At 35.6% G+C, this 26,551-nt stretch overlaps 5 protein-coding genes across 13 annotated transcripts; 2 read left to right on the top strand and 3 right to left on the bottom strand.

Annotated features, from left to right (window-relative positions):
• The first annotated feature begins 794 nt into the window (after positions 1-794).
• Positions 795-5,281, top strand: LOC110659444 (protein NEOXANTHIN-DEFICIENT 1). Of its 2 annotated transcripts, none has more exons than XM_058144648.1 (11): positions 795-952; positions 1,612-1,742; positions 1,866-1,949; positions 2,073-2,136; positions 2,291-2,337; positions 2,854-2,908; positions 3,381-3,419; positions 3,694-3,862; positions 4,363-4,426; positions 4,510-4,566; positions 4,914-5,281. In XM_058144648.1, exons 2-11 carry the CDS (start codon positions 1,678-1,680, stop codon positions 5,182-5,184), a joined length of 915 nt encoding a protein of 304 aa, XP_058000631.1. In that variant the 5' UTR covers positions 795-952; positions 1,612-1,677; the 3' UTR covers positions 5,185-5,281. The 2 variants fall into 2 exon arrangements, with proteins under 2 accessions (XP_058000631.1, XP_058000632.1); XM_058144649.1 differs by having other exon boundaries at positions 823-959.
• Positions 5,282-5,358: 77 nt separating this feature from the next.
• LOC110659443 (serine carboxypeptidase-like 45) lies at positions 5,359-8,513 on the bottom strand. Its single transcript, XM_021817381.2, has 10 exons — positions 8,100-8,513; positions 7,900-8,001; positions 7,707-7,802; positions 7,100-7,192; positions 6,922-7,001; positions 6,497-6,778; positions 6,254-6,378; positions 5,997-6,089; positions 5,787-5,904; positions 5,359-5,687 (listed from the first exon to the last, which is right to left on the bottom strand). Exons 1-10 carry the CDS (start codon positions 8,350-8,352, stop codon positions 5,538-5,540), a joined length of 1,392 nt encoding a protein of 463 aa, XP_021673073.1. The 5' UTR covers positions 8,353-8,513; the 3' UTR covers positions 5,359-5,537.
• Positions 8,514-12,654: 4,141 nt separating this feature from the next.
• On the top strand, positions 12,655-17,175 carry LOC110659442 (DUF724 domain-containing protein 3). Of its 2 annotated transcripts, none has more exons than XM_058144647.1 (7): positions 12,655-13,247; positions 13,955-14,356; positions 14,792-15,220; positions 15,528-15,773; positions 16,052-16,100; positions 16,173-16,277; positions 16,389-17,175. In XM_058144647.1, the coding sequence occupies exons 1-7, from the start codon at positions 12,747-12,749 to the stop codon at positions 17,039-17,041; spliced, it is 2,385 nt and encodes a 794-aa protein (XP_058000630.1). In that variant the 5' UTR covers positions 12,655-12,746; the 3' UTR covers positions 17,042-17,175. The 2 variants fall into 2 exon arrangements, with proteins under 2 accessions (XP_058000630.1, XP_021673072.1); XM_021817380.2 differs by having other exon boundaries at positions 13,955-14,371.
• A 718-nt stretch (positions 17,176-17,893) lies between these two features.
• LOC110659441 (coiled-coil domain-containing protein SCD2) lies at positions 17,894-22,942 on the bottom strand. 7 transcript variants are annotated; one of them, XM_058144642.1, is made up of 17 exons: positions 22,342-22,938; positions 22,053-22,225; positions 21,839-21,914; positions 21,673-21,714; positions 21,523-21,585; positions 21,313-21,366; positions 21,201-21,224; positions 21,024-21,095; positions 20,771-20,881; positions 20,635-20,695; positions 20,135-20,251; positions 19,860-19,981; positions 19,611-19,680; positions 19,367-19,408; positions 19,152-19,192; positions 18,705-18,831; positions 17,894-18,510 (listed from the first exon to the last, which is right to left on the bottom strand). In XM_058144642.1, the coding sequence occupies exons 1-17, from the start codon at positions 22,873-22,875 to the stop codon at positions 18,386-18,388; spliced, it is 1,854 nt and encodes a 617-aa protein (XP_058000625.1). In that variant the 5' UTR covers positions 22,876-22,938; the 3' UTR covers positions 17,894-18,385. The 7 variants fall into 7 exon arrangements, 4 of the variants coding, with proteins under 4 accessions (XP_058000625.1, XP_058000626.1, XP_058000629.1 ...); XR_009147799.1 differs by lacking the exon at positions 17,894-18,510 and adding an exon at positions 18,923-19,057 and having other exon boundaries at positions 22,342-22,940; XR_009147800.1 differs by lacking the exon at positions 17,894-18,510 and adding an exon at positions 18,927-19,057 and having other exon boundaries at positions 22,342-22,940.
• A 689-nt stretch (positions 22,943-23,631) lies between these two features.
• Positions 23,632-25,547, bottom strand: LOC110659440 (protein NETWORKED 3C). The gene is made up of 2 exons (XM_058144641.1): positions 24,845-25,547; positions 23,632-24,611 (listed from the first exon to the last, which is right to left on the bottom strand). Exons 1-2 carry the CDS (start codon positions 24,942-24,944, stop codon positions 23,875-23,877), a joined length of 837 nt encoding a protein of 278 aa, XP_058000624.1. The 5' UTR covers positions 24,945-25,547; the 3' UTR covers positions 23,632-23,874.
• Positions 25,548-26,551: the final 1,004 nt, after the last annotated feature.

The following is a 26,551-nucleotide window of genomic DNA, read 5'->3' as shown; positions in this document are numbered from 1 at the left end:
CTGAAATAAAGTGATTCGGTTCAATTCGATTTTTCATTTATTTCGGTTCGATTTTAAAATATAATAATTCGATTTTGATAATTTAATTCGGTTCGAACCGAATGCTCACCCCTAAGCAAACCCCTAATACAAATGGAAGATACAATATCCAATTATGATTTTTTCTTAAACTTATCAAATGAAATTTTAATAATCAAAGTATTTAAAAAATAAAAAAATAATTTTCACAAATGTTACTAAGGTAGTTTTCATCTTATAAAAGGTTATTTATATACATTTTATTCTTTATATTTACTTTCAATTTGTTATTTATTTTTTGTATTTATTTTTTTATATTTTCATAAACCCTTTTAAAATACATTTTTAAAGCATTTGAAATAATTAAATATAGATATAGAAAATGCTATATAGTTTTGATAAAAAACGCTATATAGTTATATTTTTATTAATTAAATAATATATTAAGAATGATTATACTCATATAATATACAAATAAAAATTTAATTATATTATATTATAAATAAGATAGATAAATTATGAATGCACTCGATGAATATGCTACTATACTAGTAAAATGTGTATCCTATTTTCTAAAATGTCAAGTTTTAACTATATATATATATATATATATATATACTAATTAAAAAAAAATTAAAATTAATGCATGAGATGTATTTTATAATTTGCCAACAGAACAAATGGTTCAGTCGGTGAATGGTATTGTTAAATTCGGTTGGCGCCAAATGAACTCACTGCTCACGTATGATAAAATGAATGGATGGACAGATAAAAGCCTATCCACTTCTGCTGCCTCTGATTGCTTAGCTCACGACCCCCCACCTAATTTCTCTCTCTTCCCCCATAAATTCTGTGTCGTCCACACTCTCCCCATAAACTGCACTCAAATTTTGGCAACTGTGAGCTCGACTCTTTCCACTCAACGCTTCTCCAAGTAAAGGGTTTTCTTCTTTCTTTTCTTTCCTTATTTTTTTTATTTTTTTTGTCCATGTTCTTAAATATAAGATGGGTTTTGCTTCTTTGTTATTTTTATTAGAGTTCCTTTATGGTTTAGTACTACCTGTACTCACTTCTTAGCCTCCTCTTATGCTAGTCTTCCATGGGTATATTATTTTCTTTTGACTTTAGAATCTCTCTGGCAACTGTATTTTCCCTGCATGTTATCCTCGGCTGAAGCATATAGGTGTTTCATGTCTTGTGTTCCATTCTCTCAAATTTGAATGAACTGGATGTAACAGTTTCTTTATCTTCATGAAATAATTTGGAGCCTTGTGATGATCGGCTTTATCCGGAAAAAGGGAAAAAAAAATCTGAAGTTTAATATGCTTCAAAGTGTTCATGCAGGATTTTTTTTTCCTCCGAATCTTGTCTGAACAGAACTTGAATTTTCTTTTAGAGTTCTTGTACTTAAAAGTCTAGATGAACTATGCGAGAGTGCCTAGCATATCTCAAGATTTTCTATTATTAGAGAGCTTTTCTAAATAGTTTACATAGTATGAGAGTACAGGGCAATGAAGAATGCAGATCTATTAATTGTTTATAGAATTTCTCTCAAGTCAAATAAAAAGAACCGATATTGCTGCATTTCGGTAGGGATCGTGGGTTGGAGTTTGAACTGCTGCTGGCATCTCCAAATGTTGTGAATCGCTATCTGAAATCATGGAAATTGCGGAAACAAAATGTTCGTCAGGCTACGGGAAGCCTCCTTGGATATTTAAAGGCAGGCATGTATCTCATAAATCTCTACTTCAATTTTTTTTTTTTTTTTTTTTTCTCGTTATGGCTAAACTTCATAATATAGCAGTACCATACATGGAGATTCTTTAATGATCTCAATGTTCATTCAGTGCCTTGTACCAGCTTCATCTTGTGAAAGCAGAAACAGCTCGAGCGTTAATTCCAAAAGAGTTCAGATTAGTTGAAGCTTTTGGGTATATATAAGCGATTATTATAATTTTTTTATGATCATTTTTTGAACTTTGAAGGGGCAAAGGGCTGGGTTAATCAGTTCAAGAATTCCTTTTTCACCCATAATTCACATTTTTGCGCTGTAGGTACACTCTTGGTGGCTTTTTTCTTGCCAACTACGAGGAAAGTCCAGCTGGGACATTTGATGAGGTTGTAGATTAATGCTCTTTACTCATAATTTTTTCTTTGTATGGTTGTTGAATCAGTTCTTTGGTGATTGTTTTAATCTCATGACAAGGAAAATGGTTTGGTTTTGTTATTTCATTGGTCACTAGCACAAGTAACAGTGTTTTTCTATCCACAGCTAGTGGTGATTGCTGGAACCGTGTGGAACCCTCCAACGTCCTGCGCGTATGTTTACCCTCCTATCTCTTCTTGTTTTTAATGATGAATAATAAATAATTATTTTACAAGCGAAAGCACCCTTCTTTTTCCTGCTTCAAGTACCACTGCCGGGCCCATAGCCTTCCTCTTGATCTGGGTTTATTGTCTCAGTTCGACGAGGGCCATCTTGTTCTTGTTTCAACTTTACACATATATTGGGTCAGTCGAACTTGGTAGCTTGCATGTCTTTTGTTTTGTTCAAAGAATTTTCTTATCAAATTAATCATCTTTTGAAATATTTATCTGCAAGTGGCCTCAGCAACTTGCGAAGTTGCTATGGTCTCAAGTTGGTGACTTAGGCATCAAACAAACCATGGATCGTTTTTCAGTATGACTTGGAGCACACAGTTTCCTACCCATTGAACCTAAAACAGCAAGTTCCCTTTCTGCTTTTGTAGCATGTTCTTTTCAATTATATTTTAGTAGTTATCAACTAGAAATAATTTTGAACTTTAAGTGGCCTTTTTTCCTTTTTGTCAACAGATGGGCAGCCAGGGTGCTTGTAAGTAGTGATGATGCTTGTTGTCATGGACGAAAGGTGGAAGGTCACAAAAATCCTTGTGCAAATTCTGAAATTTTGCTTTGTATTTAAATTGATTCCGTAAAATTTTTCATTGAAACGTCTTGATCGTTTGAATAATTTAAGAGTACACTGGTGGCCTTCATCAGAGTGAAATGTTATAAAAATTTGGGAAGCACTTGCTTTTATAGCATTCTAATATTCTTCTGAAGTGAAAAGAACAAAAGAAAAATAAAAAAAAAAAAAGAACAAGACGACCACCCCACGTGGAATTTGCCACCTTTATTTTTAACCTGGTAACTCAGGCTGCTTCCATGAGTTGACATGGGGATGCCATGTGTGAATATGATGCTATTTGGCCACTATGCCAGAAGTTTAGGAATGGGAGTTGTCAGGATTTGCCTCAACTAGAAGCAATGGCACTGAACTAGAAGTATTTGAAAGTAAATGATATCTTATCGATGATCATTCTTTCACTCTTTGCTTGCAGGAAGTTGGACTCCCAAGTCATGTTGCCAAGTTTTCTAAGGTGATTTTTAATTTGTGAACTCCACAATTACACGCATTTGATTACTCTGTTCTGATAGGCTATATCTGCTACTTCATAACCATGGAATATTATTCTTCAAGTGGGGCTCCCATATATATTGCCTAAGACATGTATTCAGTTTTTTCAGTGAAATTAACCCCTACGGCAGATTATGGTTGTACCATACCTCAATCAGAGCAAGTCTAGGAGCAATTTCATTCATTAATGAAAATGAGACCTTATCTTGTTTTGTAATATACTCTGTTTCAAACAGAGGATTACTGCGATTCCTAGGCAGCAAACGATTACATCTAATTTCCTCCTCAACATGATTGGTTTGGGTACTGCACGCTCTAGATCCAAGGATAGCATGGATGTTCAGGTGACTGAAATTACTGGTTCTTCTGCGACAAACATGTGTAATAACAACATTGCAACTGTTGGTGAGTTGGTTATATTGAAAACTTCAATTCTTTCAAGCTAAACTGTTGCTTGGATTCTCAATTGGTAAAATTTTCCATGAAATGCTTGCTTGTTCCAGTTGCACTGAGAATAGCCTCTCTTTGTGTTGTGTCTTTTGTGGATGTGAGGAAGCACTGCTTAGTGCTTACCATTGTTGCACATACCAGCTAGTTGTTTTAGTCTCGGAGGCTTTTTATGCTTTATCCCAGGCATCATCGCTTTTCTTATTGGTTTGTTAGCTGTGCTGCCTTTACTGTAGATGCAGCTTCTGCCATATCTGGAGATTTAAGAAAATTGTTAAGGGATATAGCCAGATAGTTATTTATCTAGGGAATTAACCACCACCCTTCCTTAGGCAACAAATTTCTCATCAGAAATTTTTGCTGCACAGTTCTGTAAATGCAGCACTTCGTCTTTAAAGGTCTTCATTGGTTTCCTTATTGCATATTCTTTATTCCCTTATTTTTTTGGGTGATGTAAGTTACTGGGCTGACACATGACAAGTGGATGGGGCCAGCAATCAAAATGTCACTACCAAGTTTTAGGTAAATTTCAAAGTGGTTGGTGCTTAAAGAATCACCTGTTGTATTGTATGGCAACTAAAATTATCCACGTTGTGAAAATGCAGTGGACGTACGGAGCATAATCCCAGCCTTCTGAAGTATTCCTGCAATATTGAGTGCAGGTATCTTTTCTTTTCTGCTTATAAGTAGGTGAAAGACTATTCTTCTTTAGAGACTTGGGTCCTAAAATTATTCTTCTGTATGCGAAGAAGTTGTTGCATGTCACATTTACTTCCCTAGCAGTTCCTCTTTCCTTCTATTGGGGTCTACAACTGCAATTTGCAAAAACCGTCACTTCAAATCTTTTATGGGTGATGAAATGATTTTTGTTTTAGAATTGGAGAGGTACATTACACTAATGAAATTTGAACTGACGCCTGCTTCTAGCAAAGCTTACATTTACCATCAGGCTAAGGCAAGAGTTCAGATGAAATGATTACTGAATATGCTTCACAATAAACTGTCACAGGATTCGGGCAGTGCAGCCAGCGAAAGTATCAGGCCCACTTCCAACGTCAAAGCCTGACACAGAAAAATATCTGGGCCACCACAAATGCCAATCTGTAGATACTATTAACGGAGAACTCCAAGACAATGAACAGAGCCTAAGCATGTCTGTGATGTTATCAAAACCCATATTGGCTTTGCAATTCAGTTGTCTGAAAATGCAGGTTGAAACCCCAATTGCAGTTTCTCCCCACCCTAAAAGCTCCAGCAGAACTTCCTTAGGAGCTTCTTGACTAAGCAAATACATTATTGCTCCATCCAACACATCTTTTTTTTCCCCTCCTTGTATTGTAATGCAATAAAATTTCATAAAAGCCCAAGTTGCAACCATTTTTTATTCTAAGAATTTACACAATATGTAATTTTTTGAAGATTCATTAATTTATCCATAGCACAGAAACAAAAAATTAAATTCACAATAAAACCTTTTTTCCTTTACTCGAAATCTTTACAAAATTTTTCTACATTCCATAGCATGGACAAATCCAAGTAAACAAAAACAAACCAATGCAATCAAGTGCCTCTTTGCAACAGCAAATCCAACTTTACTTACAATTGAATTTGTATTCCCATCAAAGAATTAATGTCAAAATGCTTCTGGTAGAGGCTGCCCCTCCAAAAATGCCTTGAACAGCACAAAGGATCTCTCAGGCTGGGAAAATGGAGCTTCGTGAGATGCTCCTCTGATGGTGGCAAACGATAGAATATTACCATATACTTGAGTCCACCCGCCAACCTGAGGGTAAAAAACCAATCAAATACTTCCCCATTACACCTAAAAATCCCATAATCAAATTCTACACTTTTATTTTCCATACTCTTCAACGAGAATTACCTGCTGTCCCTCAAACCAAACTCTGTAAGGCACAGAGGTTTTCAGTCCCAATTCCTTGGCTAGTTGATGGACTAAGGTTCGACTTCCAGTCAATGGGATAACAGAATCTTGATCCCCACTGCATTTAAAGAAGCAATGTTCAATTTTCTTTTTCTTCTAATGAAGTGAATTCCTCATGTATAAAGCAGTCCAACAAGGTAGGAATTTTACCTGTATACCAAGACTGGGATTCCTGCCTTGATGAGTCTCCCCACAATAGGAATTGTTGGTATCTCCAAATCCAGCAGCTCATAATCTAGGATGCTGTGATAAGCAAAGTGAGAAGAGAAAAAGGATAATAGAAATTGTTTATTCCATAACTTGCTCCAATAGCAAGTTCTGAGATAGGCAGTAAATTGTTAACTGACCTGGAATTAGTAAAGCATTGTAGCATAATTAAGAAGAAGAAGAACAAGAAGAAGAATTACTTGCTGCAAACAGTCCATCGTCGGACACCTACAAGGCGTGCATGGAGAGCCATCTGCACATCTAGCCTGTTGAGATAATTAACTGTTTCATCTTCTACGCATACATCTATATTGTCAGCTACTTGCTGTGTGACCAAAAAGGGCAAGGGAAAAAAACCAGTCTTACAATTAGCAATTGGATGGCTGCAGATAGCCTAAGTGAAAAATGGAAAAAATGCTTATCAAATGATGGATTATACTCACCTGGGGACTAAGGGCTTTGGACTGTGAGAGCACTGATGATATGCAGACATCTAAGGTAACATCATACTTGTCTACGAATCTACTGGTTTCTCTACTCACTTGGCCCATAACCTTTGAGCAAATAGGAGAAACTGAACCTCTGTAGTATTCACTCACATAACGTGAGTAGTTGCAAAAGGAAGTGAACATTTTATAGGTTGTGTCTGATATCAATCCATGAGACCAGAAGAACTCAGCCCTCGAATTGAAGTCTGTAGCAAACTCCAAAACTGGATTTCCCATCTGCAACCAAAATGGATAAATGCCTTACATTGCAACCTTTTATAAATTCAGGAAAAAGGGACTCAAGCTGAATGCTCATGAATAAAAGAAAAATTTTGTAAATAAAAAAAATTGGGATCTTTTTCTTTGTTGTTACTGCTTACAGCAATTCCTTTCAAATTGAACAACTTCTGCTTCTTGTTGAATTCAAGCATGAGTTCTGCTAGCTGGGGCACATAATGACCTAGTTATTTATAATAACAGAATCAAAGCATTGGTCATTCTATTTTCAATATGATGAGAATGGAAAAATATAAATTGTTTGTAACAGCAAATTATTACCAGCATAGCTTTCTCCAGTGACGAACAAGCTTCTGTTTCTGTACTGTGAGAATTTGACAAACCATTTTTGCAAAAACACCAGATTGTCCCTAGCTATAGATAACAAAAGACAAAAATAGGTTCAAAATGAAACGTATAGGTCTGTAAAGAGGGACTTTTGTCAACTGTGATACAAAACAACAAAAAAAGAAAGCACAGTAGCCATTGAAATGGTATATCTGTAAAGTGGCAAGGGAAAAGAAAAGAGGGATTCATTCTTTGAAGCTTTTGTGTAGAAAGAATTCAAAACATTTAGAACACGGGAAAAAGCGCATTAGCCCAGAAGTTGTTAAAAATAGAAAGAGAGAGAGAGAGAGAGAGAGAGAGAGAGAGAGAGAGAGAGAAGGGAATGACGGAAGAAATTGACTTTGAATCTTTGGAAGAAAAATGGTTTTTGTGCAATTCAATATTATTTGAATTGACAGTTTCTTATCATTTCTTCTCTAGCAAGATCTCCACCTAGGAAATTGGAAAAAGAAAGTTAAAGCAATTTGAGAGTGAAAACAAATTGCAAAGCCAATGATAACTTTAACAGAAGGAGAAATACCAAAAATTGGTGGAAATATACCTGTGATCTTGTCATTAACAGCCTCATAGGAGGAGGTATCAGTGGAATAAGAGAACCCAACTCCAATTGGTGTTTCCAAATACAACATATTAGCTTCTGGATGCAATGAGCATGCTCAACATCAGCACTTTGTGAATTGTTTAATGAAAGAACAAAATCAATAGCGCATCCCGAGATAAATTTGTGAACTTGCCTCTGTTCCAGCTATATTGGTTCTTGACAAGAACCTCCCGACTAGGCCTGAATGGCCCATTTTCAGAAAATGCTCCAACTCCCAAAGAAGAGCAACCTGGCCCTGAATAAAAACATCACCAACAAACGATCAAAACCCAAAAGAAGAATCCTTTTTTCCCTTTAAATAAAGAAAAATAATAATAAGTATAGCTTTAAGACCTCCATTTAGCCAGAGAACAAGAGGCTTAGACGCTGGATCTGTTTCTGCTTCAGCAAAGTAGTAAAACAGAGCTCTCTGGTTTTTCTCATCAACGGTCACATAACCCGAATACTGCTGGAACCCGACTTGAGGTTGACCAGGTAACTTAACAATTCTATCAGAAAGAAAGAGGTTGGACTCTACTCTTACGGAAAAACATAACAGAAGCAAAACTACAGGCAATGCCATTTTTTTCCTTGGGAGATAAGGCATGGTTCCAACTTCCAAAGCAGATAGCAAAGAACCCAGATGCAGAAACAGTATATAAAGAAGAAAGTTACTCAAGGCAGCTAGGATATTGCTTGGTGGAGGGCATTATATAAAGAATAAAACATGGCAGAAGAGGAGATGGGTACTGGGTTTTGCATTATTATTATTAAAACATTGTTCCCTCGGAAGACTAGAATGAATACATCCCACAAAATTTTATATAATTTATTTTTAAATATAAAATTTTGTGTTTGAAAATAAAAAAAAAATTTAATTTTATAATTTGAACTCTACTAACATACCTATTACATTAAATTTGTAACAGTTAAAATTTCTAAATAAATTTCATAAAATTTACCACAAATATGTTTACAATAAAATTACTCATTTTCACTTTGTATTTCTTTTCCCTAAAATCTATTTTTCACACTATTTGTTGAATTTTGTCATTTTAAATTATTTAATTACTTAATAATAAAATATAAATATATTATGTATCTTAATAAAAAATATAAATATAACATTTTTATGTTAGATAAATAAATATAATTATGAATATATTATTTATTATATAAGATTAGTATATCAAGAAATATTTTAAAAAATAAATATAAATGAATTTTCAATTCTACATTTATTTAAAACATGAGTTTGTAAAATTTAATTTAAACACATTTATATAAAAAACATATATTTAAATTAAATTCTACAAACTCATGTTTTAAGTTTTGACATATTAAATATGAATTTTATCTGAAATATATTTATAAATAAATTCTACATTTTAAATTTCAGCATATCAAAACGGGGTAAGGGTCTGTTTGGCTGCTGTTGGAAGGACAAAGGCAAAGAGAGAATGAAAATTGAAACGAGAGAATCTGCCATGGAGGACTGAACCCTGGAATTTGCTCACGAGAAGACGTGTTTGTTCTTTAATGTCAGACTAATTACAAGTAAAGCCAAAATATAATCATATGAATATTATCAGATTACATTACATGGTATACACTGTATAGTAGCATAGCTTCTATCTTCTATTGGAAGATCTTTTTCCCAAGTATACTTTTTCTTCTCTGAAAGACAGAACCATGGTGAATATATTCCTGAATATCTCATCTCTCTCTTTATGCAAATTTTGAAGAAAATGGCTTTGTGTAGGAATCATGATTCATGAGCTCAATCAACTATTCATTGTTAATAGATACAAGCAACGAAGGCTTTCTTTTTGGTTTTCACAGGGGGCAAAAAAAAAAAAAGAAGGCGGCTTTAGTCCACTTTAAGCCTGACTGAATCATCACAGAAAGAAAAAAAAATACAAACCCAAATCTTTATTATTTTTTTTACATGAAAAATTCTTAAAAAATCCTGACATTTTATGTCACTATTAGATAAGCACTCCAAACCCAAAGGCCAAATCTTCAATTATTTATATTTTTATTTATTTATTTAGAATCTTTTGAAGACATGATGAAAGTATATCTAATGGAAGATCGGATATAGTCTTATTATTAACAACCCTTAAAAAATTGTTTGATTAAAAATTTGCAGTTAGCCTCAAAATACAGTAAACAGATAATGTAATGACATTGCAATTCAAATTATCTGCATGTACTCAAATAAGAATCTTTTTAGGTGGTTTACTTTGTTGGGCAAAGATTCATTTCTTGGTGTGCAATTGCATGGTCCTTCCCAGCTAATTGATAGGGGTCCATGGAAAGATAAAGGCAAAGAATTGCCCTGCTGAGTAGTAGGCTAAGAGCAGAAAGCATTTGTGATTTTTTTTTTCTGAAAAAAAAGCCTGTTTTTCTTTTATCTCATATATATATATATATATATATATATATATATATATATATATATATATATATATTAGCACAATAAGATAACTTTTGAAAAGAAAATTAAGTAAAAAGAGAGATGGGTAGTGTTTGTGATCGCCATGGTTGGAATTGAGAAATGATGGGGAAACTAAGAGTGACGACTGCTTCAAGCCTATACCCTAAGCTTTTATGCGTCTCGAAATGGAAGCAAAGTTCCTTTTTATTTCTCTCTTAGAACCTTTTATATTTTTCCTTCCCTTTTGATGATTTCTATTTTAATTTGCAAATATATTAAAAGATAATGTACTTTCTTAATTCATAATGCAACTTTGGCTTCCCAATTGAATTCTCCAATATCAATCTTGTTCTACTAATACTCCCATTTCTTTTAATTTATTTAATTTAAATTATAATTCAAACTTGAAAGTTCACAATCATGAAACCCTCAACACCTAATGGTAAATGATTTGATATTGCTTTTCGAAGAGACAATTCACAGAGAGTCAACTCTACATCATATCTATGGGAAATGAAAAATCTACGACTTCTCTAGGTATATTGGAGGGTTTCGTCACTAAGAGATAGAAGAACATATTGGAGAAGAGGTAACAAGTTTGAACACAAGTTGAAAAGTGATTAATTAAGCTTGTGTGATGTGATGATGAGGTGAAGAGGAGAGAATGATTTCCACTACCCAAGCAGTCTGTGACCCAATTTCACCCTACCATTTGTAAAGACAAAAGGCAAAACCTATACAGAAAAAGCATTAACAAACACCAATCTCACACACACATATAGATAAATTCTTCTTGGAACCACTCGTCAACCATGTTCCCTTTGTCCTTTTTGATGGCCCATATATGAACTAACTTCCATATAAACTTTCACAGCTAGAGTATTAAAAGTGTATTTAGAAGAGTTGAACTTAATCCATTGTAATCATTTCTGTGCAATAATTGCGAGGAAAAATTAAACAAAGAGAAATGAACACCTACGTAGGGTAATTTTTCCTTATTTTCTAGGTGATTTGCCTCACTTAGCCGAGGAGAGAATTTTAATGGGAAATTTTTCTAAAGCCAAAACTAAGCAAAAAGTGAAGAATTGTTAGATAAAGGATTAGCTAGGGTCAAAATCACCTTTAGAATCGTATGTATGGTCTTTCTTTTCCTTCTTTCCACCAAAAGAAAAAATACAGCCTTTTTCTCTGTTAATGCCCTTATTATATTAAAATGCACATGCCCATCAAGTGGCAAATGCAGAAAATTGAAAACATTACTTTGCCTATATACTTTAGGCTAAGGCTATGGCATGGTTACCATCTCAGTTGGTAGGCTGATAGTAAGAACATATATATTTGTAAATTTTATTTTTTTAGTCGGTGTTTAAATATAAATTTCATAATGATTCAAGCTTTATAAACTGATAATTGATAATCCTGTGAAATTTGCAGGAAAGATTTCATGTACTCTGACAATCTGCGCGTATATAAATATTGGTGTGTGGGTAGGGCCAGAAAACAAGAGCTGCATGCAAGGCGTGCTAAGTGCCATATAGATAGCCTGGAAATGGCACGCATTATATTAAAAGAGAGAAATATAAAGTTGAATAAGAAGACATATCCAAATCCAAAGATTCCAACAAAGCCTTCCAACGGCACCATTTGGCAACGTTCCACTAGAGAAATGACAAAAGGAATAGCGTTTACAGCCCCCTACAACCAGGAAAGGGCTCCACGGAGAAAGCTGCTTTTTGAGTTTTGATCCCTATTACTACTTGCTATTAGTATTCGGTTTTCACACAAAATTTTCAAACCCCAACAACTGGCAACTAACCACCTATATGTTAAAGGAGCTCTGGCATTAATTGGCACTTGATCATTATGCTCTTCCTTTAACTTTTTGGTTACTTGAAGGGAAAAAAATGAACAGAACAAGGAGTGAAGGAGCTTCTGCTATTCACATCTCTATTACCTAATCTGGAGAATCCAAAGATGGAACCGGAACATTACATCTACCCAATTCAATATCATTCATGGCGTACACATAGATGGGTCTCAAATTTTTTTTTTTTTTTTTTTGGTCAATAGGTACATGGGGAAGGAGAGATCGAACCGAGGACGTGGCCCTATAATCATTGTGCCCTTGCCACGAACCAAAGCTAGGCGGGCATGGGTCTCACCTATTGACTCCGATAAATTTTTACCCCTAACTGTTCCCACTGCAGTACCTAATGGGATAGGGACGAGAATGACTGAGAGAAATTAGATATGGGCCTGGGGCATAAATTTGGCAATGTGTTGGTTATAAAGGAATGGAATGGTTAAGAAGGTTACCAATTCTTTGAAGGGCTTAGAGCCCACTACTATGGGACACTTTTGAGTAGTTTTCTACCTGAATTTAGCCCAAAAGAAATGGCTGGACCTTTGGTCTTGGGAATGGGATTTGAGCTTTTCGTTGAAAATTATAGCCACTGGCAACTGGCCACAGAAAATAATAGAAAAACATTTGACCCCTCTGTGCATGTTTCTTTCTTTCCAAACACACCCGAAAGAATAGTCCCAAGGCACAGCTCAGAGCCATGGCTGGCAAGCGCAAAGACGTAAACATAGAGAGAAAGACCCATTTTTTAAGCGTGGGTTCGCAAGTGGAGGTGAGCAGCGACGACGAAGGGTTCAAAGGCGCATGGTACGTGGCCACAATCCTCAAGTCACCCTTTTCTTCCAGGAAAACCTTCGCCAAGCGAAAATTCAAGGTATTGGTTCAGTATCATGAATTAATTACCGACAATGACGAGAACGAGCGATTGACCGAGTTCGTCGATGCTTCTCATATTAGGCCTCTGCCTCCGCCTCCCGACATTGATCAGTCTTTTGAACCGCACGACGTCGTTGACGCCTTCCACCGTGATGGGTGGTGGAAGGCTGTTGTCGTTAAAGTTCAAGTTTTGGAGAAGGACAATTCCAAGAGGTACACTGTGATCTTTGAAAACCCACCTGAACAGTTCGACTTTTGCTCTGCAGATTTGAGGTTTCACTGGGTTTGGACTGATGGCAACTGGGTTCGACCCCCAAAACAGAAGGTACATTTTATTTTATTTTATTTTATTCATATGGGTTCTGCTTCTGCTTTTGCATGATATATTGTGAAATACTTGGTGCAATTTGTGTGCCCTTACTGAAGAGCTTATTAGAATAATATGGAATCAAAATATCACCTTTAAGCATATTTGCTTCAAGGCTCATGCCCTCACTCTGCTCTGTTGTTTTCAGTCCGTTACTTTACATCCTTTACTCAATTTCATCATGATAATTTAATCTTTACAGCTCCTGATGCATTAGATTATTGATTGTGACAACTAATCTCCCTTGGGCATTTTCTTATCGAGCCTGCATGCCTTACATATTGCTACGTATATTGATCAGGACCATTAATACATAGGTGTGATATTCCCTCTCTTTCTCACTTGATAAGCACAATTTCAAATTAAAGTCTCTTGTGGTATCCTTGCATTAGCCATAACATATTGGTTTCGTTTTGAGCGTTTTTCCATGACAAACGTGTCTGTCTTTTTACATCATATTCACCTAAGCAGATATAGTATATGCTAAATCTTTCTTGAATAACGAGTAATGATATTTGTTGTTCTTTGCAGCACAGCACATTCATGTTTTGATAACATGCTTTTTTTCCCCCATTCATTTACTCTCTTTCTCTCTCTCTCTCTCTTGATGTTATTGCTTTGAATTTTGACTCATAAGATTGATTTGGTCTACTGATCCTTCAAAGAGAATGGAAGGGTTAAAGTTTGGAAAAGGAATGGCTGTGGAAGTGAGCCTCAACAAGGAAAATTTTCAAGATGCTTGGTTCCCAGCAATTGTTATTGAGGAAGTTGGCTTCAATTCTTTCTTGGTGGAGTGTGGCAGCTCAAGAAACAATGATGAGAATGGCCTTATGAGAGAAATTGTTGATTCCTTCCATATTCGGTCTCCCCCTCCTAACTTGGAGGTTAAAAATTTTGAGATATTGGAAACAGTAGATGCTTTCTATGATTCAAGTTGGAGGGATGGCTTCATCACCAAAATTCTTACAGATGGAAGGTATAACATCTTTCTAAAACACGCAAATGTGGAGAAGCAATTCAGCCAATCGGAAATAAGGCCACACCTGCACTTGATGAATGGCTCATGGGTTAGTTATTCCAGGGTATTCTGCCTTCCTCCAATTTTCTTTTGCATCTGCTGCATTTTTTGATATTAAACCGTACTTAATTGTTAACTATCTTGCACTCTCCCTTTTTGGGACAGAAGGTTTTGACAGAAAGGTTCACCTAACTAAATGACTGAGACTGTCAAAGGAGTAGATAGAAAGAGGATGAATAGGTCATTGCCTTGAAAACAACTATATGATTTTGTTTTGCCCAAGTTTAAACTAGAATTAATATTGTTGGATGTGAATGTGAAACCACTTCTCCCTATATTTCCCTCCTGTCATCCCTTGTAGATATTGCTGGTAGTTTGATGATGCTGTTATGTGTTAACTTAGTACAGTTTTGTTGCTCTAGAATTAGTACATCTGCATGACCAAATTAGTGTATGTAGCTTTAGATATTGGGCTCTGTTTCAGGATGTATCAATTGGTATACAATGCAAAGAACATTCAACCCATGTTGACAACAATGCCAAAAGCCCTGAGGTGGCTATTCATATTGAGAGTTCAACTGCAGAATGGGATCACTCAGAAGGAAAATCCTCATGCGAAAATTCAAGGAAGAACTTATTAGAGCATTCAACCCCTTGTGAAGCAAAATCAACAAGTAAGAAAGTGAATAAGAGAGCACCTAAGATTGAGGATGAACTATCATGCCCTTCCAAGAAGTTCAAAAGGGGAAAGTCTGCAAACCCTTTGTCTCCACAAGCATGTCCTGCAAAGTTGATACCAATCAAGACAACAAATCAAGAAGTGCAAGTCACAGACAGCGCACTAACTAAATGCTCAACCCAACAATTGGTTGACAATGCTGGGTCTGAAGGTCCATTCAGGGGAGAGAACATTGTAAGCCTAATTTTTGCTTTTGGCAAACTTTGTTAAATGCAAAGACTGGCATGGTGATTATCTCCTGTTGCCATCACATCGAACCATGAATTTTGTTAAAGTATCTGGAAAATTTGTTTATAGATTCATAGGCTTTTGTTTGCAGCTTGCATCACTGGATCTAGTGTCAATTAGTGAACCTGGGAACTGTGCTCTGATCAATATATGTTATTTCCTTAATTAAGGAGGAAGTGAATGTTATGCTTCTTGCTAACTTTTTCTCCAATTTTATTGACAACTTGTTTGGATTCTTTTCTTACTATTCCAGGAGCCTAATCAACAAGAAGCTGGACTAAATAGTGAAATGAAAAGTTCTGTGATAAAAGGGGAACTGAATTCTCAAGTTACAAGCCAGTGGGATACAGCAGCAGGCAGAGAGGACATGACAAAAGGAGATTCTTCTGAAGTTATTGTTGAAGTTGACCATATAGAAAAAGATGCTGAATCTTCTGGTGCCTTAGCTGAGGGGAGAAAGGGCTCATATCCAGAAAATTCTTACCAGCTTCTTGATGAGGTATATTTGAAGCTGTTTGAATATCTGAAGAGACGCTTACTTGATCCAACAATTGAATGAGAACATTACAAACAAAGAAAAGTCACGTTGACTTTGGCAAAGCAGCATCTTCAGGCACTAGAAGTGAAGCATTTGAATTTGAGAATAATATGCTGCTTGTTCCATTCTATCTACGAAATATGTTGAATTTTAGAATAATATGGAGCTAATTAAGTAACAAATTAGTCAATTTGTCATATCCATACATGTTAATTAGTGTTTGTGCTTTAACTGTGCAGGAGATTAATCTACAGAAAGAAAGTGATGCAATTCAGCAGCAGAAAGCAGGTACAGAGATATTACCTAAGTAATGGCTGAATAAGTGTTTATGGCAAAACTAATTTGATTTGTTTCATGCAGGTGAACTGCACAATGTAGCTGGAGATGGTGCTAATGAAATGAATTTTAAACATTGTACAGCTGAAGAGGCAGAATTGTGTACAGTAATAGGCTTTGAGCCTGAAGGTACGATTGGTTAACAACTTGAAAATCCTTCTCTGTTTGGTAACTTCAAAAATTCAGTTAATGCATTCTTGATTTTATATACCAGTATGGTTGAGTATAATGTTCGTGCAGGTAAAGAAGAAAGACAAGCTGACGAATTCACACAATCTTCTGCAATAAATGTTATAGTAGACAGTGACCTAGTGAAGATTCAAACAACTCCTTTTGTGAAGAGCTCACCTATTTGGAAAAATGTTGAGTCTCTGGAAGCTTTCCAATCTCTACCACAAAATCCACATTTTAGTCCTTTGATTGATTGTAAAGAGGCAAGTCGGGAGGGATCTGCTATTGGTCATATGTTGACCTTCGCCACTGTGGTAGATAAGACATCCAAGTTGCACGTTGATGATCCTAGAATGCTTTTTTATAGCTATTTGGAAACTCTCGCTGATCTGGAAATGCTTGGATTTGATGTTAAGGCTGTTGTGGACCGTCTTAACAAGTTACTGTCTATCAAAGATAGGCAAGAACAGCTTCAGGATCAGTCAAAAAATGTTGACATTCAGATTGCAGAGTGTGATCACGAAAAAGCCAAAGTGAAAGAAGATATTGATGCAATTGACAAGAAGTTAAGGGAGATAGAAGAGCAACGGGCAATGAAAGTGGCAATGAAGGTGATGAAAGATTCTGAGATTATTGCTTTACAAGAAGATGCTAATGCTATCAGTGAAGACATTGTGAAATCCAGGCAAGATTTTGAAAGTCTAGCTGCTGCACCATGGTAACTGATGCCTTTTTTGTGATTGATCCTTGTAGTTATTTTGGCCAAAAGATGGTAATTCTTAATCTTAGTTCGGTTTTGTATATACAAGACTAATGTTATGGTTATTAGGTTAATATAAGTGTTATCATCCCACTAGCTAAGCACTTAAGCAAGCGTTTGTTCCTAATTCAGTAAATTTTTTTGTTGGGGCTCTTCACCTGTGGCTCTGGAGCTGACTAAACCAGCGGAGAAAACTTGTGGGATCAACTATTCTGACTCTTCAGATATTGGCTCACAGTTTGTTAGAAAATGAAGCAGATCAAGAAAATCACTTGGAAAAAGGCATTGCAACCGCTATACAGCATCCTCTCAACGACCAAGATTTCTTGCAAAAGCCAGGCATGAAATGTGCCCTGCACGAGGGATATTTCAATTAATGCTCCAAAAAGTAGTGCATCTTCTAAAATTTAAAATGAGGCATCTTTCTTTAACATTGATGTAGAAGTTACAAGTTAATAGGAATGAGGATTAATCGGATTAATTAAACTTTTAGCAGATTAAACAAAAGTCAAATGAATGTTTAATTTAATTTGATTTATTGATTGGAGCATTGATTAGCTCTGTTGTTTATCTAAACTCATTCCTAAAAATAAAAAATTTTATCTTATTTATATTCATATACATCTATAATAAATCAGATTTGCTTTTTTAAGAATATCATATGATAGTTTGCTACAATCCTCTTAATTTAAATTTATATAATAATATAAAAAAGTAATACCCTGAGATTTAATCATGGTGGCTAATTGCTATTTCAGCATCGCATGAGTCTATTATTATGTTTAATCCGATTAGAAGGCTCAGCCAAACCAAATTACTGAAAAAATTTTAAATTAAATCAATTCAAATACTGATCACCCTTACAATGTATAAAAATGGCCTCCATCTCCTATCCAATGACAAAATATTGTTAAGAATTTGAAATATAACAACAGAGGACAATTACAACTCGAATTGAGAACTAGTAATTTGTTCATCTTACGTGGCTAAAAAACATTTGCGTGTATCGAGCAATGTGTTTAACCTGAAATGGCATCGTATCCATGTTTAGTGAAACAATGCAGGAAATGGAGGAATCAAATAGCATCCTACGCATCTTCAATCATGATTTCTCTACAAGACATTTGTCTCAGTGCCTCATTTGTCTGCAACAGAGAGGAAGCCTCTACTTTGGTATAGTGTAATAGAGTCGTGGACGCTAGAGAACCGGTGGCCATGTCTCACTTGAAATAATTAGACATGTTCCAAAAAACACAAGGAAAAACGCAGAAAGAAAAATATAGACATTTCCCATCAACCAGAGCTCTTAAATTGTCCAGTTGATTTCCTTGTTACGTTTGGTGGAAGAGTCCTGATCAATTTCTTTGCGAGATGCTTCCCACAGTCGATGTTCTATTCCTAGCTTCCTGAGCTCCATCAGGCCTCGCTCAACTGAAAATCAAACACCCAAAGTGTGATATAAAGAAATAGAAAAGGTCCTGACCAAAAATATGTAGAAGTTAACACTTCCTAAAATGTCCCAAGTGATTCTGGTGATATGGACCGGAAGTTCTACAATGTATTTCCCTTGTGGTTTTAGGGAATTGTTAAGCAGTAATTTATTAATGAAAGAGAGAAAGCTTAACCATCAACAGCATCATGTGAACTTGGTGAGTGGCCACGGCGGTTGATCCAAAATTGAAGCCGTTCTTTGGCAATGGTCTCCTCTATACCGTTGTCTTTGGCTCTGCTCCAAAAATATGTAAGCCACGCCTGTGTGAATATGTTGTAGATTGATTAGATCCAGTAAGAAATCAACATTTGTTCTTTGCATAATATCAGTTGTACAAACATGAATATATACATGCCAAAGAAATGTTTATTGAATAACTGGGCAGGCACCGTTTCTTCACTGAAAACCCTTACAACAAGTGGGCTAGTCACTGAAAGTGTCTTGAAGAAGGCAAAGGAAGTTAAAGAACACAACTCCTCCTAAGTCCTAAGCACGTTCATCCATCACAAAGGAAAGATCATAAAACTGCTGGAAATTAAAAGAGATATGAACAAGGGTAATTAAGAATAAATGCCAGTACCTCCTTGAAAAGAACATCTTCAGACTCCTCGGGAAACAATTCTGTCAGAGGACAGATGGATCATGGATTGAAATTATAATTAAAGTCATAATGGTGAAAATATTGGCTATCAACTTTATTTTACACTAGTGATAGTAGGCTGTACCTACATTATTTTCAACATAGTAGAAGATTCTAATTGCAAAAAGCATTGAGTAGCAAAAAATATGACTTACCAACTGCCTCCATATACTTTGGATCACCTGGTGATTTGATATCTGAGAGCAACAAAGAGCAAAGTACACATTCAGAACACATTAATAATGCAGACATTTCCGTGACTAAAACGCAACAAATGGTAGCAGAGAAAGCTAAATGAATGAAATCTAACAAAAAAGAACAAGAACAACAAAGGAAAAGGAATGAACTAACTAAATCAGCAAAGAATAAAGCTAAGCAAGTTGGTCATTCAACTGACACCTGAGATGGATAGCCGAGCAGAACTTGGGCGCCTTTGTTGAGCCAATGCAAGCACAATAGCATCCTCAACCTTAAAAGTTTCAAACAACATGATATTATGGATAGAGGGAATTCTCAATAAAGAAGTCTCTAAAGCATGCAAATATAACTGCTAATTAAAGACGGTTGAGAACACAGAAAAATAATTCCAAGTTTAACAGAAGATAGTACCGACGTTAGAAAACAAACAAGTTAATAGGGGGAAAAAACCTTCAAAGAAGCAAGCTCCTTCAAGCCCATTTCAACTGAAAGCATACTCTCAATATTTCCTTCTCCAGTTAGATCACTCAGGTCAACAGCAAGTTTGCTTCTCTTTTCATTGTCATCATCTCCTACTCAAAGTTATAAGAGTTAAAGCCTGAAAGAAATTGAAATAAATAACACAATGTGCAGTAACATTGAATCTATTGAGAAAAAGATATCCAGTAATATTGTCCGTGATAGGGCCAAACACAGTAGCTGCAAAATCAATTAGAGGGCAAAACCTTTTTCCCAACATTCCTCTTTTGCCTTTTGTCCAGCAGAAACAACAACCTCAAATGGAAGAGGTGCTAAGGATGACCAATATTCATGTTTTGACACAGCAACATCGGCACAGATACCTAAACATGAAAATGGAAAGTGACGTCATTGAGTGAAATAAAGCCAGCAGATGCATGCATGACCCAAGTTCAGAGGCAAAAATTAATGAAATTACATACCAACTCCAAATTCCACGTGAATATTTTAAAATCAAATATTAGAATAAAGTAAGACATCTCATATCATCCATATTAAGGACAAAATGGTACTGCAATTATAAGTTCAGAGGTGACTAATCTCAAAGAGATTCTCCAAGTTTATCTGCACTAAGAAGTCATATTCAGAAAATGATGAAGCATAGGCTTTGTTAAGTTACCTCAACCAACAAATTGAACCAACCAAAATTTGAAAATAGAAAGAAAATTCCAGTGATAAATCAAAACATATCTTGAACAGAAGGTACCATATTTTGCAGCTAAGCCCCAGTAGCGAGCAAGCCAACACCTCTTAAGAACAACTTCTTCCTGGGATGCAAATACAGTAACTAACTAGTTCTCAAATGATTATAACCGGTCACTTGCAATTGTTGAAGTACAAACCATTTCTTTCTGAGTCAAAATCATCCTTTGTGTCATTGAGCGAAGGGCTCTCACTTCAGATTCAGCTCCATGAAGCTGTTGCACAACAGCTGTAGCCTCCTCTTTTGCATTCTAATTTGAGAACAAAATTCAACTGCATATTAGCAGCGGTAAGAAAAATACAAGGCTTTTAAATCAATCACCTACTCTAGCACTAGCAGTAGAGGGAAATATGATATAAGAAACTTAAGCGTCACATGGAAGCGCTACTTACCTCCACTTCAGATCTAATAGATGCAACTTCCTTATCCACCATATTATTTTGTTTTGCTTCCTTGAGTGCAGCCTGAAGAAAGAAAAAACGAAAACATACAAATTTAAATAGACGAGCCAGAATAAGTTATCAAGACAGTAACATATTTAAAATGGAATAGAAAACTATGACCATTACCTCTCTTTGTCGCAAAGCAGCTTCCTTTCTGCAGATGGAAGTGCAGCATGTCATAACAAGAACATTAAGAAGAAAAATAGACAATCATCAATGAAGTTGTTAGAACAACAACTTTCCTGCTCAATAATTTAGCTTCCAAAGATACTCCTTCGCCAAGAGCAGCAACCTAAAGACCCACGACAAGCAGTAGAGAGCATGAGTGGGTGAAATCATGAGTTAGGGCTGGGAAGGAGATCACTATGAGTCTTTCAATAATTACACCCAAAGCCAACGCACTGAATTAAAAACGTTGTCTACCAATGTGAGAAAAACAAACAATCACCTGCTTCTGAAGCTCTTTAACTCTGGCCTCTGCTTCCTTGCATCTCTCTTCCTCAAGCCTGAGCTGTAAAGTGAATTTGGGTTTTATTGCACCAAATAAAGTGAATAAAATCTATACTTTTAGCAATGGAAAATAACAAAATTACCACACCTTCTCAAGGATGTTCTCATTCTCTTCTTGTAGCATATCAAGCTGCAAAAATGAGCCAAACCTTCATTATTGTAAAACCGAAAAATCTATTTTGTATCTCTTGTAGAGAATCATTTTATAGTCAAACACAACACAGACAGAAACTTAACAAGTATTATTAACATACTTCATCACGAAGAGCAGAGGCCTCGCGCTGATCTCCTGTATCTTTAGAGTTAAAGTGTCCCACATCTGATGAGAATCTGCAATTATGGGAGTTCACATTTTAAGTTATTGAATCACAAACCAATACAATTTTTTTTTCCCGGATTACTCAACTGAATAAGCAGAAGAAGATAAATGTCTATGTTAGTTCATTGCAATGTCAAAAAAGGTACTACCTTTTACTGTCTCTCTGCCCGTTTCTGGGAGGCTCCATTGGTGGTAAAGAAACCGCAGTCCTCAGTGATCCTTTACTGGTTGGCAGCGGCGGTGCTGTTCGAAAGGAAATTGAGGACCTTCCAGCTGATGTTGAACGAACCGATGGAGTTTCCTCTACCATGTTCCCAGATAACTAAATTCAAATACAAAAATTCCCATTAGCATTCTACTTCACCCTAATTAAAATTAAAACTCAACCCCCTTCACTCAAAATGTAGGGGGGGGGGGTGTGGTGTGCTGAAAACATACGGCAGGGGAAGGAGATCTAGTGATCCAGCTAGATGGAACCGTAGGTTTAGTATTAGTAGTAGCAGCAGAGTTAAGATTCCTAGAAAGAGAGAGAGGAGGTGGTGCACTATATCTAAACCCTAGATCGTCACCATCGTCCTCGTCATCGTCAGTGGTTTGAGAAGCCATGACCTGAGCCAAGCGCTGAGCAGCTGCTTTGGCAGCGAAATTTTGGTTTCTCTTGACGGTGGAAAGTCCGGTGACAGAAGAGGAGCGCGAGTGGTGGTGACGTCCAGGCGACATTACCACCGGAGATGACGGACCAGTGCCAGCAGAGGCGCTGGAATCGCTGCTCCATTGGCGCGAGTAGATGGGGCTGTCGGTTCTGTTCCGGTCCATAAAAGAGAAAAGCGGAGACAGTGAGCGAGGGAAATGATTGATGTCTGAAAATTGAGGAATGCCTAGATCTGCGTGCAATAGAGAGAGATAAACGCACGACGTTGGAGGGAGAAACAAGCGGAGAGATGTCAGTATCCGTCTCACTCTCAAGACCATCCACAGAAGCTGGTCTTGGACGTGCGCGCGTGCATCCTGTACAAAGGAAACAAGACAGAGATATGCTTTTCCCACGCCACAATTTTTTTATTTTTTTATATATTCGTTTTTACTTGTTTAATTTTAAATAATATTTAAATCCATTTATAAAATAAATCTCCGTAGAAACAAAATGTATATAAAAACAAATCATTATTTATAAAATAATATTACGTTGAGTTTAATATTACTAAATTAATATATTACGATGTATAGAAATTTCAAAATAATAAAAGCATGAATAAATGGATGTATAGAGTTAAAAGGGTTTTCTAAATATAATTAAATTAAAATTCTAAATCTTCTTGCATCCTATAAGTTAAAATTCATTAATTTAATTATTTTTATTATATTAAAAGTCCAAATTAATTTTTTTTTTTAATTTTAATTATGCTCAATTTCTTTTTTCATGCTTCAATTCTATTTTAAAACAAATAAATTTCAACAGGAATAAAAATAAAATAACCCTATGTTTGAATATTAAAATTTGAAATAAGATATTTAAATAGGCCATTTGATTTATTAAGAACTTTTATAGTGAATTTTAAATGATATTATTTTATGAATCATTTTAAATTCACATTTAAAAAAAGATATTCTTCATATTTGCGAGTCTAATACAAATTTATAATTACAACCAATCTAAAAAATCTATAATTTTATCAACTTTAAAGCTCACATTTTAAATTTTTCATTCAAATGGAAGGTAAAATTAAATGACCAACAATGATCGAGTCTTATAAAGTTGCAAAGGAGATAATATTTGATCAACAAATGGGAAACAATCATGGATTCTTTTGTTGTTCAGTAGGCTTGATTGGATCGAACTCGAGAAGTTCCAGGGGAAACAATGATCCAACACTATGGGTGACAAAACGATGTAACCAAGGAAAATGAAATAGTAGAAACCAACCATTTCCATGTCCACGTCCATTTCCAATAAAATAGGTGAAGACCAACTTAGCCTTGAAACTGGCCAATGCAATTGAGACCCTTGAGCTTGGAGACACGAGATTCGTTTCGTTTCATATCCACCTTGTAACTTGGAAGACAACTCTTCAAGGCCCTGTTCTCTTCCATTAACCTGTTGATTTGGGCACGAAGTTGTTTCATCACTTCTCTCTTCTCTTCATTTCTCCTTATTAGCTCATTCTGTTGCTTCAAATTGTCCTCAATCAGTTTTGAAACCTTTTGCCTCGTTTGATTCCATATATTCTCCTTCTCTTCGCTATCATCACCAGCTAGTACAATCTTCTTCAGCCCTCCTCCGTTCATATTATCTCCTTGATTATCTTCTTCCGTCTTGCATTGTTTACATGAAACTGGTTTATTCAAGGAATGCTGCTCGAAGCTGGAGATTTGAGTTTTAGTTTCAGAATCTTCTTGTTGAACCGACTGGGGTTGGGAAATTGGTGATTCCTCTAGTTTGGTTGTCTCAGTATTTTCTTTGTTAGTGTTTTGTAGGAGCTTCAGTGAAGAAGAAGAAGAAAGAGGTGACCTCAAATGGGCAGCAGGAATGAATTCTGCAGATCTTAGCTGGTCATATTTTTCAGCCAAGGAAAGATAGGAATTCTGCAGGTCCTGCACGATCTTCAAGAGCTCAGGTCTTCTCTTATAAAACCTCTCAGCCCTATCCACAAAAGAATCTCCATCATCTTGTATAATATTGACCATCATTTGAATCTTCTCATCCAAATCTGCATAATGCCACAAATAATTACTGTTCTGTTCTTGAACCAGATATGACTAACAAGTGACAGAGAAGCCTATTGGGCCTGGATCATATTAATCGAATGCCTATCTCAGAGTGTATGTTCAAACACTCACCACTTAATTTGTCTTTTTTTGATAATTTCTGAGGTATTAAAGGAAAAAAAAAAAAGGGCAACAGAAGAGAGGGGGAGAGAGAGAGAGAGAGAGAGAGATAAACCTGAAAGAGTGGCTTGAAGCCATGGAGATTGAAGGGGTCGATTATGGCTGCCTGACCACCATGAAAAAGAAGCAGAGAAGTCATGTTTCTCGTCCTCCATGGAAATCTGAAATGTTTGTTAGGAAAGGGTCATATATACAAAGTCTGAAATGAAAAGAATGATCAAACCAAACCTAAAAAAAAAGAGATGGGAGTGGAACTTGAAAACGATTTTTAAACTTGGAGGGCACCAACCTTGTGTTGAACTATTTTTCACTCAAACAAAGGGGACCCCCATATTTTTTGTATTTCAACTCACTGATACGATCGTTAGCAAATCATCCCTCGATTTTTTTTTTTTCTTTCTCAAACCTCACTTTTAATTCCTCCTAATTGGAAGGAATATGTGTGATTCTCGGCCATCTATCAGAGATTTTAATTTTTTGAATTTGAACTTGTCCTGCTTATTCAACATTGATTATCTAGATTAAATGTATGAATACGGGGGTAACAATTAAGATATGAAGAGAGTATCTTGTAATATCCCTATAGAGTTTTGAAGAATTTAATTCCTCTTGATTGCGAGGGGATATGACTAATTCTCTTCTATCTGTTAAAGGTTTTAACTTTTGAATTTGAATCTTATCTTGTTTATTCAAAATATAGATTATCCAGATTAAATGTATCAATATGGGGGTAACAATTAAGATATCAAGAGAGTATCTTCCACCATTTTAGCTCAATGGTAACGATTAATATATGAGTTCTCAAGTTTGAATATTAGTCCATTAATGAAAAAAAAAAAAAAAACTATCATTATTAGTATGAAGTTTAGCTTCTGTTTTTCACTGCCATTATATTTTAAAATTTTTTTGTCATGCACAAAAATTTCATCACTCAATTAATAATATGTTTATTACCCATTATTTTTTTAGAAGTATGATATTATTAATTTTTTTTTATTAATTTAGTTTTTAAACTCCAATTTAAAATTTTATAGTCTTAAAAATAATTTTAATATCTCCAACTATAGCTCGGTGACATAATATTTTGTTAAGTGAAGAAAAGCTCTATTTAAGCTCATTGACATACTCTACCCTCCATCCGGCTTCATCTATTGGCTCCTTCATGTGCTCTTGTATACTCTCTTTGGAGGCTTCCTTTTTTTTTTTGTCAAAAAAAAAATTGACAAATGCATGCTTGACAGTGTCAAAAATTTTCAGTTTCCCATTTGAGACAACACCTTCACCTACCCTCCAGAAAAAAGCAAAACAAAAATCCAAATTCAGCCATTCTGATATTTGATATATCCTTCTTTATGATGCTTTGAAGTTTCACAAAATGTGACACCACAGCTTGTGCAGGGTCCATCTTCCTTCTTAGCTAGTACAGTCTTAAAGCGGTAATCAGAGATGGAAAGAGACGACAAATTGTAACCTCAGGTTTTCTGAGGCAGATAGAAGCACATGAATCCATCGGAACATAATTCCATTGCCAAGTCAACGATTCGCGGTCCTCTTAACAGTATATGCGGATCGACCCATCGACATTGCGTGGCCAAGGTTTTGCCAGTGAAAATCCTAGATCAATTAACATTTAGTTGATATTCATTTGAGAATCTACCATCCGTCATTGCCAGAATGGCAGTATATTTAGGCCACTTTTTTGTTTAATGTTTCACTTAAATTTTCGTATTATCGCTTTCTCACTCATTGTTAAAATCATACC

Source organism: Hevea brasiliensis, chromosome 3 (genome assembly GCF_030052815.1).
Source record: "Hevea brasiliensis isolate MT/VB/25A 57/8 chromosome 3, ASM3005281v1, whole genome shotgun sequence".
Taxonomy (NCBI): domain Eukaryota; kingdom Viridiplantae; phylum Streptophyta; class Magnoliopsida; order Malpighiales; family Euphorbiaceae; genus Hevea; species Hevea brasiliensis.
Note: the sequence above shows the minus strand (reverse complement) of the source record. Positions and strands in the feature narration are given on the sequence as shown.